General features: G+C 34.2%; 1 protein-coding gene across 1 annotated transcript in view; it reads right to left on the reverse strand.

The window, feature by feature from the left end:
• Positions 1-17,536, reverse strand: part of Luzp2 (leucine zipper protein 2) — a 408,694-nt gene that overhangs the window by 212,767 nt on the left and 178,391 nt on the right. The window contains exons 2-3 of the mRNA XM_052161760.1: positions 9,000-9,117; positions 3,564-3,634 (exon numbers count right to left, since the gene is read on the reverse strand). Of these exons, the coding sequence (XP_052017720.1) occupies positions 3,564-3,634; positions 9,000-9,117 (189 nt within the window). The remainder of the gene's footprint in view (positions 1-3,563; positions 3,635-8,999; positions 9,118-17,536) is intronic.

Consider the following 17,536-nt stretch of genomic DNA (forward strand, 5'->3'; position numbering starts at 1 on the left):
CACTTAAGTGTGGAATATCAGATTTTCACAAAGAGATTTTGTAACATAAATATTATAATATATAAATATTGACTATAAAATAACATAAAATATGATTGTATGCAATAGATATATATATATATTATCTAACAAATCAAAGTATGATATCAAATCAAAGTATGATATTTGTGTTTTATAGGCAATTGGAGTACAAAGGGGTGGCAGCATTGTGTCCATAGCATATGCACTCTCCCCTGTAGGAAAGCTTTTTATTACTTCTATTGAGAGGGAAAACAGGACGGAAGATCACGCAGAAGGAAGGAAAGAAAGAAACAGTCTTCAAGTACAGGTTTAAATATGAATTATATATTCCATGAAATAAGTTACTTTTCATTCTAGATTTTATATTCAAACTATCCATTGTTACTTTTAAACAATGAATAATATATTTAATAAAATTTGATTATAGAATATGAGGGAATAAAAATATCTTATATTCTGGTATCTAAATGTGAATAGGGAACAAGACAAAACAGTGGTACCTGTTAGCAAAAGATGGAGGGAAGGCCTGGAGGGAAAGCTATTGGTTTAAAGTACTTGTTCTTCATTCAGAAAGACCCAGGTTCAGTTTCCAGAACTCATTTTATAACTCACAGCCACCCATAACTCAAGTTCTAGGGACAAGCTGCCCTTTTCTGATTTCTATGGGAACTAGATATGTATGTGGTACACATATATACACATAGCAAAACACATACAATAAAATACATAAATCTATATAAATAATTATAACACTTTTAACTGTCAGAAGCAGAGAATTCTGCACATATCTACGCAGAGCAGAGCTACTAACTGTGAAGGACGACTAGGCTTTCTACCTACTAACCGACAGTCACCACATTTTCTTCTGTCTCCCTTAACCAGTTCACTGTTCTCACAGACTTACAGTTTCTATGCTGTGAGAGAGATGATTTCAGGGTTGCTTGCTTCAAGAGGATTTGACCATACAATTAGACCTGGCCACTTCGCAGCTCCTTTGGTGTAGAACCCTAGTTCTAAGAATGCGTGGGTCCTGTGACACAGTGAGATTGTTCACATTTTGTCTATATCAGTACAATTTTCCATACTGTGCAAGAATTGGGAAGCTTCTTGCTGTAGTATTCGTTTATATTTTTCTCTCAGCAAGACACAAATTTCAGGAGGTGATGAACTCATATATCAATCAGTAACTTACAGAGAAAAAGCTTGCCACTCCTCAGTCTTCCTTCCGGTTTCTAGAGAACATGCCAGTGGTTAATACTCTCACAGTGATCTGAGGCCTTATTGCCTCTAATAATCCTTCCCTCTACCCAGTAGAGAGAACAAAGTGTGTTTTGCCATTTACTCTTAACACATTTCAAGACAAACACAGACCATTTCTCTGCTTCCATAATTTTAATAATGATACAGTAGTGTTGATTAATATGTCCCTATCAACCCAAGGGTCTTCTGGGATTATTCTCCAGGTTGCTATATATTTTTTAAAATGTACTATTCAATAGTCAATATAGGTTCATTTATCACCTATCTATTAATGTTATTATCAGGTACTTTTTAGTTATTTGCAATCTATTATTTTCCTCCATCTCTTTCACACACACACACACACACACACACACACACACACACACACATATTTCTTGGTCTCTAGTATTAAAAATAACCCCCACACTCACATACCTATCTATTCACATAACTATATATGAATACCTTATATCGCTAGATTCATGTAAAAGTTGTCTCAGATACATAGAAATACTCTAATAATCTGTTATTTGTTCATGAAGGAAATTCCAGTTCATTCAATTTGGCTTCAAAGAAGTTATATACAGCTATGGATAACATTTACTGAGATTTGTATGCTGATTTTAATGGTAGACACAAAATAAGTTATTTATTTTCAACAAGTTTTCTAATCTCATATGAAACTCTAAAATTTTACTACAAGCACATCTGCTTTATTTCACCTTTTTATTGGAACAGAACTTGTGGATAATGCAGAAGTGTAGATGATTTCTTAAATATATTGTATAGCCATATTGCCGTTCTTTCACATGTTATTATAAACGGACACAGATACATAAGAAAATATAGTCCAAAGTAAAATACTATACTTTTCCTCATCTTTATCATACACTACACACATTACATGTCCATTCCTATGATAAAAGCTAAATTATCTGACACAGTATGATTCCAACAGAAGTAACTCTTCATTTTCTAGTCTTCCCTGTCCTCTAGGAAGCATGGCTTCCCTACTGTTGACATCTTCTATTCATCCTAAATGGAGTTGGCAGAACCACTCTCCTAAAATTAAATGTTTGCCTCCCTGCAGAGCTACCCACTCTGAGGTCTCAGTGTTTTTGCCTCAGACACAGTTCTCTCCTGCTTCGTTAATCACTGACACCTGACAAGCTATTCAGGTATTATTTTTATGGGTTTTAAAAAAAATATTCATTTGCTTTGATTGAGATGAACTGATTTGTTAAAGTAATAATTTCCACAATTCTTAGTTTATTTTGTCCAACAATTACTCCTTTTGTGGACAAATTTTTCTAGAAAAAATACATTGTTGAATTGTAACTATGTTGTTCAATATGTATCACAAACTTTTCCATTTTTTTAAAATGAAATCTTATCATGTTAGCCAAATTCTACCAACTCCAAACCCTTCAGCCACCTAAGTAGAATTGGGAGGTTACTAAACTCCCCACTTCTGAGAGGTAGGTGTTTTTCAGATTCATTAAAATTCCTTTTTATGAAACAGTTATTAAGATAATTAGCTTTGTTTTGGAAATGAGAAACCCAAAACACACAGAGGTTAAAAAACAGTCTAACCATCACCCAGATAGTAGGTGGCTAAGGTGATAAACTGTGAAGCCTGTAGCTTATTGTTTTTGCTAAAAGAAATTGTGAAAATGACAATATAGAATATAAAATTATTTTAATATTAGCATCTAATAATGAAAAGCAAAAATTCATCATTGCAGATAATAAAGAGTAATACATGACACTGATATTTTAATCACATTATTGGCCTAACCTGAGACCATGTCAGTGTCAATGACAAGTTTCAGAGTCAATATGTAAGATCAGCAGTGGAGACCCAAGCTGATGTCACAACTTAAATCAGGGACTTGTTCTGTTGCTTGATATGTGTAATATTTTTGCACAGCTTTTTGCCTGCTGGTCAAAAAGTCAGCACAACATGGAATTATGTGGACATTGCATTTGATGATTTTTTTATCATTCAAATCCCAAAAATATAGGTCTCAACAATTTATTTAACTACCTCTAGCATAACTCATTTTCCCAGTTGCTGTCTAAAATGTAGATCTATGGTATGAGAGAACTTTGTACAAAAAGTCCAGTATTAATCTCATATGCACTCAAGTATACACAAGTAGATAAGTTTGTACATTGTAGTGGGTTTTGGTAAACTCCCTGGTGTATTTTAATAGCATTTTAAAAATAGAGGGGGTAGAGATAGGGAGGAAGTATTAAGTTAAAAGACAATAGAAATCTATATAGAACTCCCTTCTTACCTTTGTTTCTGGCCTAACTCCAGGAGCTTCTGAACATCAGTTTTGGAAGATTGCTCATCATTTTTCAAAGACTGAAAGAGAAATGAGGAAAAGTCTTGTTATTAATATAAATCATTGTCATTCACTTGTGTTAATATTGTCTATATTCAGTATCAGGTTTGAAGACAGTTGCTTTATTGAATGAAAGTATGAAAATAGGTCCCCTTGAGTACACCGGGGTTGCCGTGTACAATAGGACACAGCATTAGGACATTTTTAACTCTTAGTACACAAATAGGTTTGAGCTGAGGCTCACTAGATATTGAAGAAAAGAGTAATCCTGCAAATTACCTCATTTTATTTTATCTTGTTTTATTTTATTTTTGTTGTGTGTCTGTTCCTGTGTGTTCACATGGTGGGTGTGTGTGTGTTGTCAAACGTCATGGTGCAGGTATGCAGGTCAGAGGACTGCTGTGTGAAGCTCGTACTACTCCAGATTTACATGCATTCCCAACATGAAACCCCAGCCACCAGGCTTGCCTGGCAAGCACCCTATCCCACTGAGCTACCTCATGTGCTCCCAAGTCTCATTAAAAAGCAAATTTAAAAGATACCTACACTAGTTCCTTTAATGTTTGCCCTCTAGTTTAAATTAGTTCTTGTGTAGTTCCAACAAGCAGAAGGCCTCCTAGTAAGCTTGCCCGCATAGGTTAGGGAATAACCTGACTGAAGTTGAAAGCAGACAAAGGCACATGCTTGCTGGTTCATCTCTATGACTTACTTCTAAACGATGTTTTAGGAGACATAAAGACAGAGGACCAGACGATTTTATGATTTGTCATTATACATAGGTGTTAAGAAAATAATATATGACACTTCAGTTATTATTACTTATACACTTGTAAATTAAAGATTCAGAGGCCATAAATTAGAACAGAAATGTTCCCCGAGTGCTTCTTATGCAAGGATCTTTCATATTAAACCTTTCCTAATAACTTGCTTATTTATACTCAGTAAACTGTTTAATAGGGTAACCTGTCATATTTGATATTAAAAGTTTAAATAAAGAGGCAATAACAGTTTCTAGAGAGTAGCTGTGAATTTTGGAAAATGACAACAGTGTAGCAGTGAGTGTATTGTTCCTTCATGTTTATTTAACAGACACCTATCCTGAATTATGCAAAGACTTGTAAAGCATGCTGCTGCCTGAAGAGTGTTTCAGCCTGAGTTCAACAGAGAACTTTAATACAGTGTTAGCTTTACTAACGATACCTAGGGCCTAAGCTGGCAAGGACTAACTGAGGGTATCTCTAGTAAGTATCCAGTGAGCAGTGCTCTATGTAATTAGGGAGAACAGTTTCTCCTAACAGACAAAGAGGGCAGTATAAGGAATTAAGGTAGGAAATCTCGACAATCAGAAGAGTGGTAGATCAATATACATCGTGGACCCACCTGGATAGATCAAAAAGTCAGCCCTATGATCTCTTCATTTAATAAAATAGTTATAAAAGGCATAAGGGGACATTTTCACTTACAAATTAACTCAGATGAGAGGAGGTAGAAAGACATTTAAAATGTGTTATGTATTATTGACCACTGCCTGTATTTTGGCTGTTTTGAAGAAAATGCAGATTGATAAGTCAGAGGCTTCTACTAAAAATTGTTTTAAAACAAAAAAAAAAAAAAACCAAACAAACCTTAGACATAGATGTAGGGATATAAGTAGAGTGCATAATTAAAGCTGTGACACAAATACTAGCTATGCATACTGCCCAGTAATAAGAAACCAATAGATCAGATGGATGTCAGCAAGGGATAACCTGTGAAAGACCTATTTCACATAGTTACTTTGTCTCCAACAATATCCAGTGGAGAATAGACAGTTATTTCATGATGATTTTGACTCTTTTGGTGATAGGAAGGTAGACTTACCAACTTATTCCCTAACAGATTTTTGATCACCCTACATTCTTCTTCCAGACAGGATAAAATTCTGAAGAGTAACAGCCTGGAAATCTATTTTCAAAATACAGATTTCCTGTTTTTTATACCTTACATAAAAAAGCAAATGAATGTACAGAACAAACAAAAAAATCTAAGAGGGAGCTGTAGAGAGTAGTTAAGAGCACTCTCTCTTGCAGAGGTCCAGAGTTTGGTTCCAAGCACCTACAAGGAGGCTAATAACCATGTGTAACTTCTGTTACAAGAAATCTACCACCCTCTTCTGGCCTCTACATGTACTGCATGCAAATGGTGTCCAGGATATGTGCAAGTAAAACATTCATTCATATAAAATTAAACAGATAAACAAATACTTTTGAAAAAAAACTAAAAAAAAGAAATATTTTAACATAAAATACCAAAATAAATATATAAAAGAGACATGTTTGATGTATTGAGGAACTCTGACATCTGGACAAGAAATGCCTATTACCTTAAATTCAAAGTGACTGTGATTACTTCCAACCTATTTACTCAAAATGGGGCCTAATAACATCATCTTATAGAAGACAGGCAAGGTTTTTAACTCAGCTCAGGTGGTAAAGTACCTGCCTAGCATGTGGAAATCTCTAGGTTACAGCTCCAGTACTGTATAAACAAGTGTACATAGTAGGATGTACATGTGATCCCAACACTGAGGTCCTGCAGGCATGAGGATCAGAGGTATTTATCACTGACTCCATAGCAAGCTTGAGGCTGGCATGAAAGCTATGGTGTGTCTTAAAAGCAAACAAGAAAAATAACCGAATTTGCCCAAGGTTGGTGGGAGAGGGCAGCTGCTCGTAGCCCATGCCTGGGATCATCTCCATACTCTTGTAATTAACTCCAATTTAACTTGTCATTTCACCAAGAAAAATCACAAGAGTACCATTGCCTATGTTTACATAAAAGAGTTCTATCATGCAATGCCACTAAAGAATTTAGTTTACAGTAGGTGAATGCTATGTGTAAAGTCAGACATCAGGTTCCTATTCTTTGTCTTATATGAGGTGGGATAGTTTCTGTGGGCTGTTTGTAGGTCTATATTTGGGGTACATAGACATTTTGTTCACATTTTCTCAGGAAAAGTCACACAACACATGGTTATATATTTATTTGCTTTAAGTTTGAAATCCAATATCACTGTTTTTATGAGAATGACTTATCCACATTCTGTAATCTACTTAAGTTTTTGCTCTTCATTTCATAATGAAAGTAATATCATGCTAATTTTGCGGAGACATTGTGAAAAGGATTTGCTAAAATAAACAATGGAAAACATCATGTGTGGAATGTACCACAAAACAACCACCTTAGAATTTTTTTTCACAGTTGTAACAACATTTCAGGGAAGATTTTTATCCTTTCAAAAAATATAGCTCCATAAAAACTTTTCTTAAGCAACATTCTAATTTATAAGGCGACATTTTGATTTAGGAAACAGTCCTGGGAACACTTATCAATGCCCACTCCAGGGCTTTTCACCATATGCTGGTGATAAGATATGCTCCAGTGCCAGGTGTTCCATCCCCCCTGAGGGTAGACAGGTGTCTTGATTATTTTTCCCCAGGGTTGTCTACCTGTTAATTTTGTTCTCAGTAATCTGTGTCTTGACTTTCCCAAATAAAACAAAACCGATCCATAGCCTCTTGAATCCTCCTATTTAGTTTTCAGAAATTTGATGCCTGGATGTACTATTTTCCATGATCTGCTTAATCCTTCTCTCTGTCAGCATGTCCTACAGGAACATGGCTAGTTTTACTCTTTCAACATGTACCACAACTTCTGCATATGAGTTTAAATGATAAATTCAAATGCAGGCATTACTTAGCTGCATGCTTGTTCTAAACATTGAATTGGCAGCTATTAAAGAAGAATAGTTTTCATGTGTAAATTCAATTTGAGCTATGGAAAGATAACCCAACATATGAGCTGGACCCAAATCAGTGAACTAGCAGCTGATATCACCTTTTCTTTCCTACCGAACATTATGGCATCAGCGTATCATGAAGACCTTGAGGATCACCGTAACATACAACCTCATTTCTGTGGTATGTGGAGAGGCTCAGAAGCAAAATAGCTTACATGTAAACTCTAGAGTCCTTACTGACTTTCAAAAACAACTTTCTCTAGACAATATTGCTTATGCAAGGAAAGTCACATCAAGAGTACCGTCTTCTATATTTACTAAAATAATTACACCATAAATACCACTAAGTAATTTAGTATATGGTAGGTACTCAGTGAATCCAATGTGAAAAGTCAGACATCAAAGTACTGTTCATTGTCTCAGAATGTTGTGCCCCATAATGGTTTTTTCCATTATATATATATGGATTCCTTTGGGTTTGGACATGTATGTATCTGCATCCATGAGTGTGTCTTGTACTTTTCCTTTGGCCCCTTTCCTTCTCTTTGTTTTTGTCCTATTCTGATTAACTTGTTTTACATTATGCTTTATTTCATTATTATCTTTTAGATTCTGTTTATTTTCTCCCCGAGAGGCAGAAGGGGTGGATCTTGATGGGAGGAGAGGTTAGTGAGAACCTGGAGGAGTCAGGGGAGGAGGAACCATAATTAGAATATACTGTACAAAAAACTATTTTCAATTTAATAAAAATGTGTTTTCACAGGAGAAAAACAAAGTACCATAGTGTTTCTAAAAGATTTTTTAGCTCAGAGGTGGTGACACATGTCTTTAATCCCATCACTTGGGAGACAGAGGCAGGCATATCTGGTCTACAGAGTGAGTTCCAGAACAGCCAAGGCTACATAGAGAATCCTGGTCTTGAAAAAACAAAAATCAACTTCTCCAAAAGGTTTATTTTATTTTATTATTATTATTATTATTATTATTATTATTATTATTATTATTATTATTTGAGACAGGGTTTCTCTGTGTAACCCTGGCTTTCCTGGAACTCACTCTGTGGACCAGGCTGCCTCGAACTCAGAAATCCACCTGCTTCTGCCTCCCTAGTGCTGGGATTAAAGGCGTGTGCCACCACCGCCCAGCTAGGTTTTTATATTAAATAGACCTTTTTTTTTGTTTTGTTTTGTCTTGTTTTAAACATGGTAATCTCCTTTGTATGGCATTTATCCATTTCTATAAAGAAGTTATTCAAAGGATATATAGAGCTGTCTTAGGGAAAATATAAAATACTCTTCCAAATATCTCATTCCTATAATACCTTTCCATCATTTTATAATAAGAAGAACACGGGGGTCAAATTGATCTTGGGCGCTGGGAGGAACTGATGGCTTTTGCCAAACACACAGTTTTTTCCTTTTGATGTTTGGAAACTGCAGGTCTCTGAACTGTTTCAAAGCCAATTTTATTTCAAAGCTCAAATAATAATGAATAATAACTGGAGTGGTCAAGCCCAGAGATGTAGAGAAAATTGTTTAAAAATGCATATCAGTCCCATGGGGGTGAATGGACTCCTCTGCTGCCGAAAACATTACTGTCCAGCTCACCTGAAGGTTGACTTTGATCCCGTCCAGTTCTCTGGATGTCTTTGTCAGCTGCCGCAGGACTGTGCTACGCTCCTTAAAGACTTCCTTCAGTTGCTTCTCTAGCTCTTCATAGTCCTGTCTAACACAGAAAAAAAGGTGTGAGAGCCCTCTCTACACTTTCATCTGGCTTCAGGCATAACCAGAAAGCCTGAGAGTTTCAGGAAACTAGACCAAAACTTTAATGGTCATTTCTATATTAAAGACTTCACATACAGAGAGAACTATTCAGATGGAGAGTTCCCAAGACAGTATTTCTATGCACACAAATTTAATTTGCCAGGTTTAGTTTAGAAGGGAGATAGTTTCCATAATATCACTATTTTTTCTTGGCATTTACTATTTATTGCAAGAGAAGGAAATTGGGGGAAAGATCCAAGAATGTTAGGTAGGCTTTCATACTGAGAAATATAATCAAGGGTAGAGCCATATAGAAAGCAGGAGCCCTGATTTCATCCTTGGTTCACAGAGAAGAAAACTCAAGGGAAATGAATCCTCTTTCAAACATGTCCAAGGACCACTATTGCATTTTAACGGCATGACAGGGAAAGGAAAACCATTATGAAAGTCAGTAGATGAATACAGAAATTCCAGTGAGCCTTGGATGAAAAATGAAGTTTATATACAAGGCAAAGATCATAATGAAGTATATATGATTTGTCTGTGTATATTTGTGAGCTTGCAGGGCAAGAAAAAATTATTTTCTAGTTGAAAACAAACAAACAATAAAACCAATCAACCCCCAAAATCCTATGCCTTATTGATTGGTTAATTGGAACACCTAAGAGAGCAAAAAAATCCAAGGAAGACAAAAGATATATTATGGTGATAAATAGGAATTAATGAGAAAATAGGAGAAAGTGATTGTAAATTATCAGTGGCAATAAAATCATTTTAAATGAATAACTGTCAGCTGTGAAGCCCTGATGAAAGAGTAGAAATCTGGTTGTTAGCAAGAAAAATATGAAAAGTGGGGGAGAAAGACATGTCAGTCTTTGGAGTAAGTCTCAGCAACTTATTTGGAGAATAAAAGTTTAACTAAATATGTTCCAGTTAGGCAGGGACACGGTCAGATTTATAATTTGGAGAGTTTTCTCTGTCCAAAAGATTTGAGAGTGAAGCTGTTCAAGAATGAGATGCAGACAAAGGATCCAACATGCAGTGGTCCAGGCTAGATTCCCCGAGTACATTAGATACAAATAAACAGGAAGCGTACATGACACACATATAAATGAATAGAAAACACCTGTTCCTGTAAATTATTTTCCTTTTATGTGCTCTTTGAATGGACATGGATGTTAGTACTAATGACATGTTTCAGATTGCAGCAACTTTGGGATCTCACCCTTCATCAAGAAGTCACAGAGTGGTGTGTAGTAAAAGATGGTTGTATTCAGTTGCAAACTTGCAGAAATGAATAGCAAACTTTCTACATGTTAGTTCGTCTGTAAACAAAAGATACTGGCCTTACACACTTTTGTGTTAAGGTATGTAGTTTATACAAAGCTTTGACCCCAATGAAAATAACATGAGGTTTGAAAAATGAGTCATGTCTTTATTCATGAAAAAAGTTTTAATGAATTTCATGGATATTTTACAGAATTACAGAAGAATAATTTGCACTATGGAGCAAATTCAGTTCATCTAGAGTAGGTTTCAGTGACAAATTTTTTAATTGCTAAATGAAATTATCACTAGCCTTCATCTTATTGTCAAAAGGAAACTGGAGTGGTTCATAGCTGAGAAGCGTGCTATTCCTCAATGACCCTGACACATACCTGATCAAAATTGATTAGTCAATAATCATACACTTATAGAGGGCCACCAGGGTTCATAGGTCAGACTGACAAATTCAAAGAACAAAATAATAATAACAGTTCATCTCAGTTTCACCCAAGTATACAGTGTCATTTCATGTCTGTGGTTTCTTTTATACAATAAGCATGGCCTAAGATAATCATATAGTCTATTATAAATCAAATTGATCGATAAAACACATTGACATTGTTTTGCATGAGAGATGGTAAAACTCATTTTATTTTCAAAAGAACTCCAGGAGGTAGGCTCTCCTGCTAACCCTATTTTACAGTTGAAATAACTGAGTCAATAAGATAATAAATCACTTTCAAGGACAAGATGCTGTTATGGAAGTGGTCTATCAGTCAGCACAGAGCTCCCTGTCTCAGCCACGTCCCTAAAAATATACTGACTTCAGAACAAGAGTGCTGACCTGGCTATGCACTCAGAGTGAAATATTATGCATTCCATAAAATTTATACTCTATTGCTTCTTCTTTCTATATAACACATATAGATATTCAATATTGCTTTTCTTGTTTCTTATGATTAAATTAAATTATGAGCATTATTTCTTTTGCTGTTTTTAATATAGTTTGCAATCATTTTAAATTTTATTATTATATTGTTTCAAACCCTCATGAGAAAATGCACCTCAGTTCTTTAAACAATCTATTGTTCAGTACATGCAACAGTAATTATGAACAGGATACAGTTAATTAGAGATATATAGCCAAGAAGGTACTCAACTGATCACTACCTTCTAGTTTCAAACACTGTAACTCTACAGAGTAGAAATGGACTGAAGTGAGCCCAGTGTGTTCCATTTACAGTAAGTGATGCTTATCTTCTAATAAAATTCTTCTTTAAAAACATATTAAGATAAAAGGTTTATCCTTCACCCATGTTCTGCCATTGACTGCATGTCTCCTGGAGGTCTGACCAGCTGATTGGTTCTGTTAACCATTCTTCTCTGTAAACACTTCAGCTGATCTTACCATCGCATGTTTAGAATTCCCACCTTTCTTTCTCTTACAAAGTAATAAAATCCAGGTATATGTCTATGCACATATTTCTTTGACTATTTCAGGACAGATAATATTCTAATAGATGAAGACAGTGCATTAAAATTATCAAGATAATTTCAATATGTGGTAGTAAGCTTGCAGTCTCTGAAACATATTAGTTTGATAGTTATTTTATACTTTGACATAGCGAGGATTCTGTCTTCCCTTTTAAAAAATACATGCGAATGTCACAGGAAAGGAATCTGTATTACTCACTATAATATTGCTGTGATGGTGACCATGACCAAAAGCATTTGGAGAGGAATAGGTTTCATTCTTTTTATAGTTTGTAATTCGTCATCCAGGGAAGTCATGGCAAGAATTCAAGGCAGAAGCGTGGAAGCAAGAACTGATATAGAATCAATAGATGAGTTCCGATTACTGCTCTTCCTTCACAGCTTGCAGAGTCTAACTTTTTATGGAACCTGGGGGCACAACCCCAGAGGTAGCACTACTCACTGTAAAATGGGCTTCCCATGTTCACCACTAGCTGGAGAAATGTTGCAAAGACTTGCTTTCATACCATATTTATAGAGGCATTTTCTCATCTGTGGTTCTCTGTTCTCAGCTAAGTCTAACTAGTGTCAAGTTGACAAATACCAGACAACACAGACTTACAGCTACTTTGCAATATACTTTTCAGCTGCTTTGTGAGATAATAGTTCCATTTTCATAAATTTTGGCTTCCATTTCTCTGTGTCAGTCGTACTCACTTTTAAGTTAGGTTAGAATTTTACCTTTGTGAAGATTGTCACAACAAAGTACTGAAAAATGGATAGTGATAAAAATACAATTTTTGTGTCACAATTATGGATTCTTGATAAAAAATTTCAAGCTGGTTCTGAGTTGGACTTTGAAACTGAGTAGGAATATACTCTGCCTTGGACCTCTCTTAATAGAGAGAGCCTCTTCTCCCAATTTCTTGCACACCTTATTTTTCTGTGATTCTGTGTTCAAAATTTTTCTTTTTGTAGGAATCTAGTCCTATTTATATCCCACCATAACAAATGTACTTTAACTTGGTTTTTATAGAATCTATCTGCAAATGAGTTTACTTATAATATATCAAATGCTACAATTTTAATATATAAAAAATCAATATTTTTCTAGTATATTTCTGAGCTCATTATTCATATAGTTTGTGATTATTGTTCTATGTAGAAAATGTATGTCTATGATTTGATATTAAAATATCTCTCTTCATGATTCATTACTATTATTTATTTATCATTTATTTATCTCTTACTTATATACTGTTTAATTATCTTTCCATAATCTATCTATCTTCCTATCTATTTATCTATCTATCATCTATCTATCTATCATCTATCTTCCTGTCTACCTACTATCTATTTCCTATGTATCATCAAAGAACCAACTATCTATCACCTATTTGCTTGTCATTTATTAATAAGTCTTTTATCAACCAACTGACTCTCTATATGCCTACTATTCATATATCACAGAATCATCACCTATCAATCATCAATCAGTTATCAATGAGATATATTTCTTGTTGTATATCCTGTTTCACTGATAAAAAAGCATGCTTAAAAGAAAAATTATTTAAACATTAAAGCTGTTTGTTACATTATCTTTCTTGGTAAGTTGCTCCCATTCAACTCTTCTGCTTCTTATCTTATTAATATTGTTTTGTTTTTAATTCTCCTCAATAAATTTTAGAGTTACAGTGTTAGGTTTTTATACACACCTACTGGGAGTTTAATTGAAAGTGCACTCACTCAGCTGTACTAAGGACATAGCTAACATCTATGCATCTAACTACATAGTAATACACACAGCTCATATGCTATTCTACCTCATGTTTATGCTTCAGTACCACAATGAAATTATTATATGACATTACTGCTTTTTTGTTGAACTTACCATTGCTGTGATTATTTTTCCACTGAAGTGCCTATTAGACACTCTTGCTTTTGAAACTGTGAATTTTGTAAATTGAACTTTATTCTAGTCACCGTATTCTACATTAACAGCTTCTTGATTTTCAGTTAGAGTGGGAAACCATATTTTGTTGTTGTTGTTGTTTCGAGCCATGAGACTCTATACAACCCCCTTCATCGGTATTGCTGTAGTTCACTGTTTACCCTGTGATTGCCCACCCTGCCCTGCACTTGATACAGCTTCCAAAGCAATGTTGAAAAGAGAAAATGAGAGAAACCATTCTTCCCGATAAAAAGGAAGATCCTCCTTTTTTACAAAAGAGGTATCACATAGGGAATATTGATAATATATAGAGATTTGTAAAATTTTCAGAAGGAATCATTTTTTCAGGCCACTTATAAATATGGATGTTACTGTGTTACTGGCTGGATACACTCAAAAGTAAATGCAATCTCAGAAAAAAATCAGTAACCAATTAAAAACTGTGCAGATCTGAAATTTAAAGAATAGAAAATATGGGAGAAGGGCCAGCTTACCTTTACTCATTCATCATATTCACTTCCCTCCCAAAACATGACCAGATTCCTAACAGCCATTCTTTATAATAGTTTGCCAACTTTTGCTTCAACACGTGTTATAGAGAATAATGTATTGCAAGCTGTCTTCTCCAATATGGAGAGATGTGCATGTATCTAGTATTTGTGTATTTATGAATAGTGCTTTTGACTGTTATGAATAATGGATATTTCATATAACTTGTCTTGTTGAGATGTGAATATAATCATACCATAAAATATCTAAATGCCTATGAATAAAATACCTGCCCCACAAAATATTCACATAGTCCCACATATGTTTAGTAAGCATGGTCAATATATTGAAAAGGTTAAGTTATGGAGGTGGACAGGGAAAGACTTTTTGTCACTTCATATTTTTGTCTCTACTGGCATTTCCAAGGTTGTTTTTTAAATTCAGCAAGTTCAGTGGCTCTGAATAGTATCTCACTATTGCTTTAGTGCACAGAGCAATGTAACTCATAAGTTGAGCATGTTGCAGAAATGGCATTTACATATTTTCCTTCTAGAATGTGCCCATAACATTTAACTGTTTTCAGTAGCTGTACATGGTGCATTATAGATTTGTAGTTGATGCTCACATACTACTTGTATGAACACCAATTGAAAGTTTTAGTTGATAAGTAGGTCATGCATTACAAGGTACTTACAGCCTTTAATACTTTTTCTCAGTTTCATTTATCATCACAAATTCATGGTTCTTTACCACTGATATCACAGCTCTTTATCAGTCAGATTTATCTGTAAGATATCTGAAAATATTCTAGCCTGGTTACCAATGTTAATCACACATTTTAAAAATCATGAATTAAATGTTTATGTTCATTTATAAACTATGATTTTGTTCATAGTAAGAGTTTATTAAAACACTTACTTGTAGAATATTTTAAGCCTGTAATATATGAAATATTGTTCAACTAATGGTTATTTCTCTTTATTACCTTAATTTAGTGTTAAACTCAAGGATTTATTTATTCTTCACTGTTTAATAGAATTTTGGTATAATCATCTTCTTCCAGATTGCTGTGTAGAGCTTCCAATATTTTCATAGATGTTTGTGATAAGCCTTCTTTTTCCTTTCTTTCATTCTTTTGTATGTATGCAAAAAAAGTGTTCCTGGATTCTTGATCATTTTGTTGTAGCGGTTAACAGGATTTTGGTGTGTCTTAGTTTGTTGAATCTTTTTTATTCTGTAGGTGCTATTCTTGCTATTCTTTCACAGTTCTTTCATTCTTTGTCTTTGCTGTGTTATGTGCAACAGCAGATTATAAACCCTAACCCATTCACTGGTCACACCATACTCCTGTGAAAGTGTGATGCGCATAGCCACCATGATTTTTGAGTCATTCTGTTATTTCTTACAGGGTGATGGACATATCCAAAAACTATTCTCTTAAATTATGGTTTCTAAAACTTTTGATTCACAACCTCTCCACATGAGAAACTACCTTTTCCCCTGAGAATATTAAAGCCATCCTAGTCAAGAAGCTCTACTAAGTACATGTATGAATTATAGAACTGTTGGCAATGTATCATAAAATTTATTTTACAACAATTATTTTACATGTTAACTGTATTGTTAAAGAAGATGCACATCTGCATGCTAACAGGGTAGACACACTCACTGCTCATTAAACTATGTGAGTTTCTACCCTTCTGTGAGGCCCTGAAGGCTTCCCTACCGTATGTTTAAGGATGTATTATAGTACTCTGTTAATGAATACTTCTTTATGTAGTTCGCAATTCAAGACCTGAAGCAAGCAGTGGAACACCTATTATACCCTTCCCTCTAGCATCCAGCTGATGTTATAGTCGTATACCATCTTCAACTGTTTATTAGAATCCCTGCCAACCTACCCCACTGTCATGACATTTGGATACTCTTGTTCCTTCTCTGTTATAACAAAATCTTTTATGGCCTCAATCTGAACTGCTTAAAGATCTTGAGAATGAAGTGCTCTCCTTACTGTAATTGTATTGGCAGAAGTTTTCTTAATTAAATAAGATTGTTCAGTTTGACATCACAGCATGAAACTTCTAATAATTTCAGGCTAACTCAAGAAGTTAACATTTACATTTTTCTTTGATTCAGACATCTGTCATCCAGCCTTATCTTCAGCCTATTTTTTAATCCAGATGGTAACATCACCTTATTGCCTTAAAATGTGTCTGGTCATCTTCACAAACTCTAGCCTATAACCTATGGAGTACATTAGTTTTCTGAGCAAACAAATGAAATGATTTCTATTTTATAATTATTTGTTAGATTTTATAATTTTAAATAATGACTACACAGCCACTTATATAATTAGTTCCTAAACCCAGTTTTTTTTATTCCTAAAGTCATGATTTAATTTGAAATTTTGAAGTATCATTGTTTCCAGGACAACAGTAGTCACCTAAGGCAGGCTCTTATTGTCTATTGATAATCTCTCTGTTTATTTTCACTTTTTCTTAATATTTTACATTTTGGATAAATATCTTAAAGTTTGGTTTCATTCAGATTGGATATTGCTTTTGTTTTTGTTTTCAAGAGGAAAAAATCCACAAAAATAAGTCACATATTTTTGGTGCTATGTTTCATAAAATCCAAAGCTCTGAACAGACATATAAGATAACAAAATACTGTTTTTCTTAGAGTAGAATAATGATAACAATGAAAGAAATTCACACTTTTATTCACTCACTTTAAAACATTTATGCTATATTTAAAATGTATTCAGCATCGTAGCCATACATTTAGATAAGTTTTATATTTAAAGCATAAATGCCCAATATATATTATGTATATATGTCGGGCATATGTTGAGAAATTTATGTTTATTATTAAATGTCTACAAATTTTCTAAGAAATATAAGTAGCTTTATAACTAGATCATAAATAATAAGGCATAGAGCCAATCAAATAATGACTAAAAGTTTAAATAGATAATCAATGAGGTATCAATTGTATATATCTTTGGCTAGAAGTTGTCACAATTATAATACCACCTCAATAAAGAAACTGGTTTTAGTTTGCTTTTTTGATGCTATGATAAACCTGTAATCAAAACTAACTTGGTGATAGTTGGAATGGGTGATAAGGTAATTTTAAGAGAAAGAGAAATGTTTACAGATACTTTGTTAGGGATATAGTATGGAAGATTCCTATTCTCTGG

The sequence above is a fragment of the Apodemus sylvaticus genome, chromosome 1 (genome assembly GCF_947179515.1).
Source record: "Apodemus sylvaticus chromosome 1, mApoSyl1.1, whole genome shotgun sequence".
NCBI lineage: Eukaryota > Metazoa > Chordata > Mammalia > Rodentia > Muridae > Apodemus > Apodemus sylvaticus.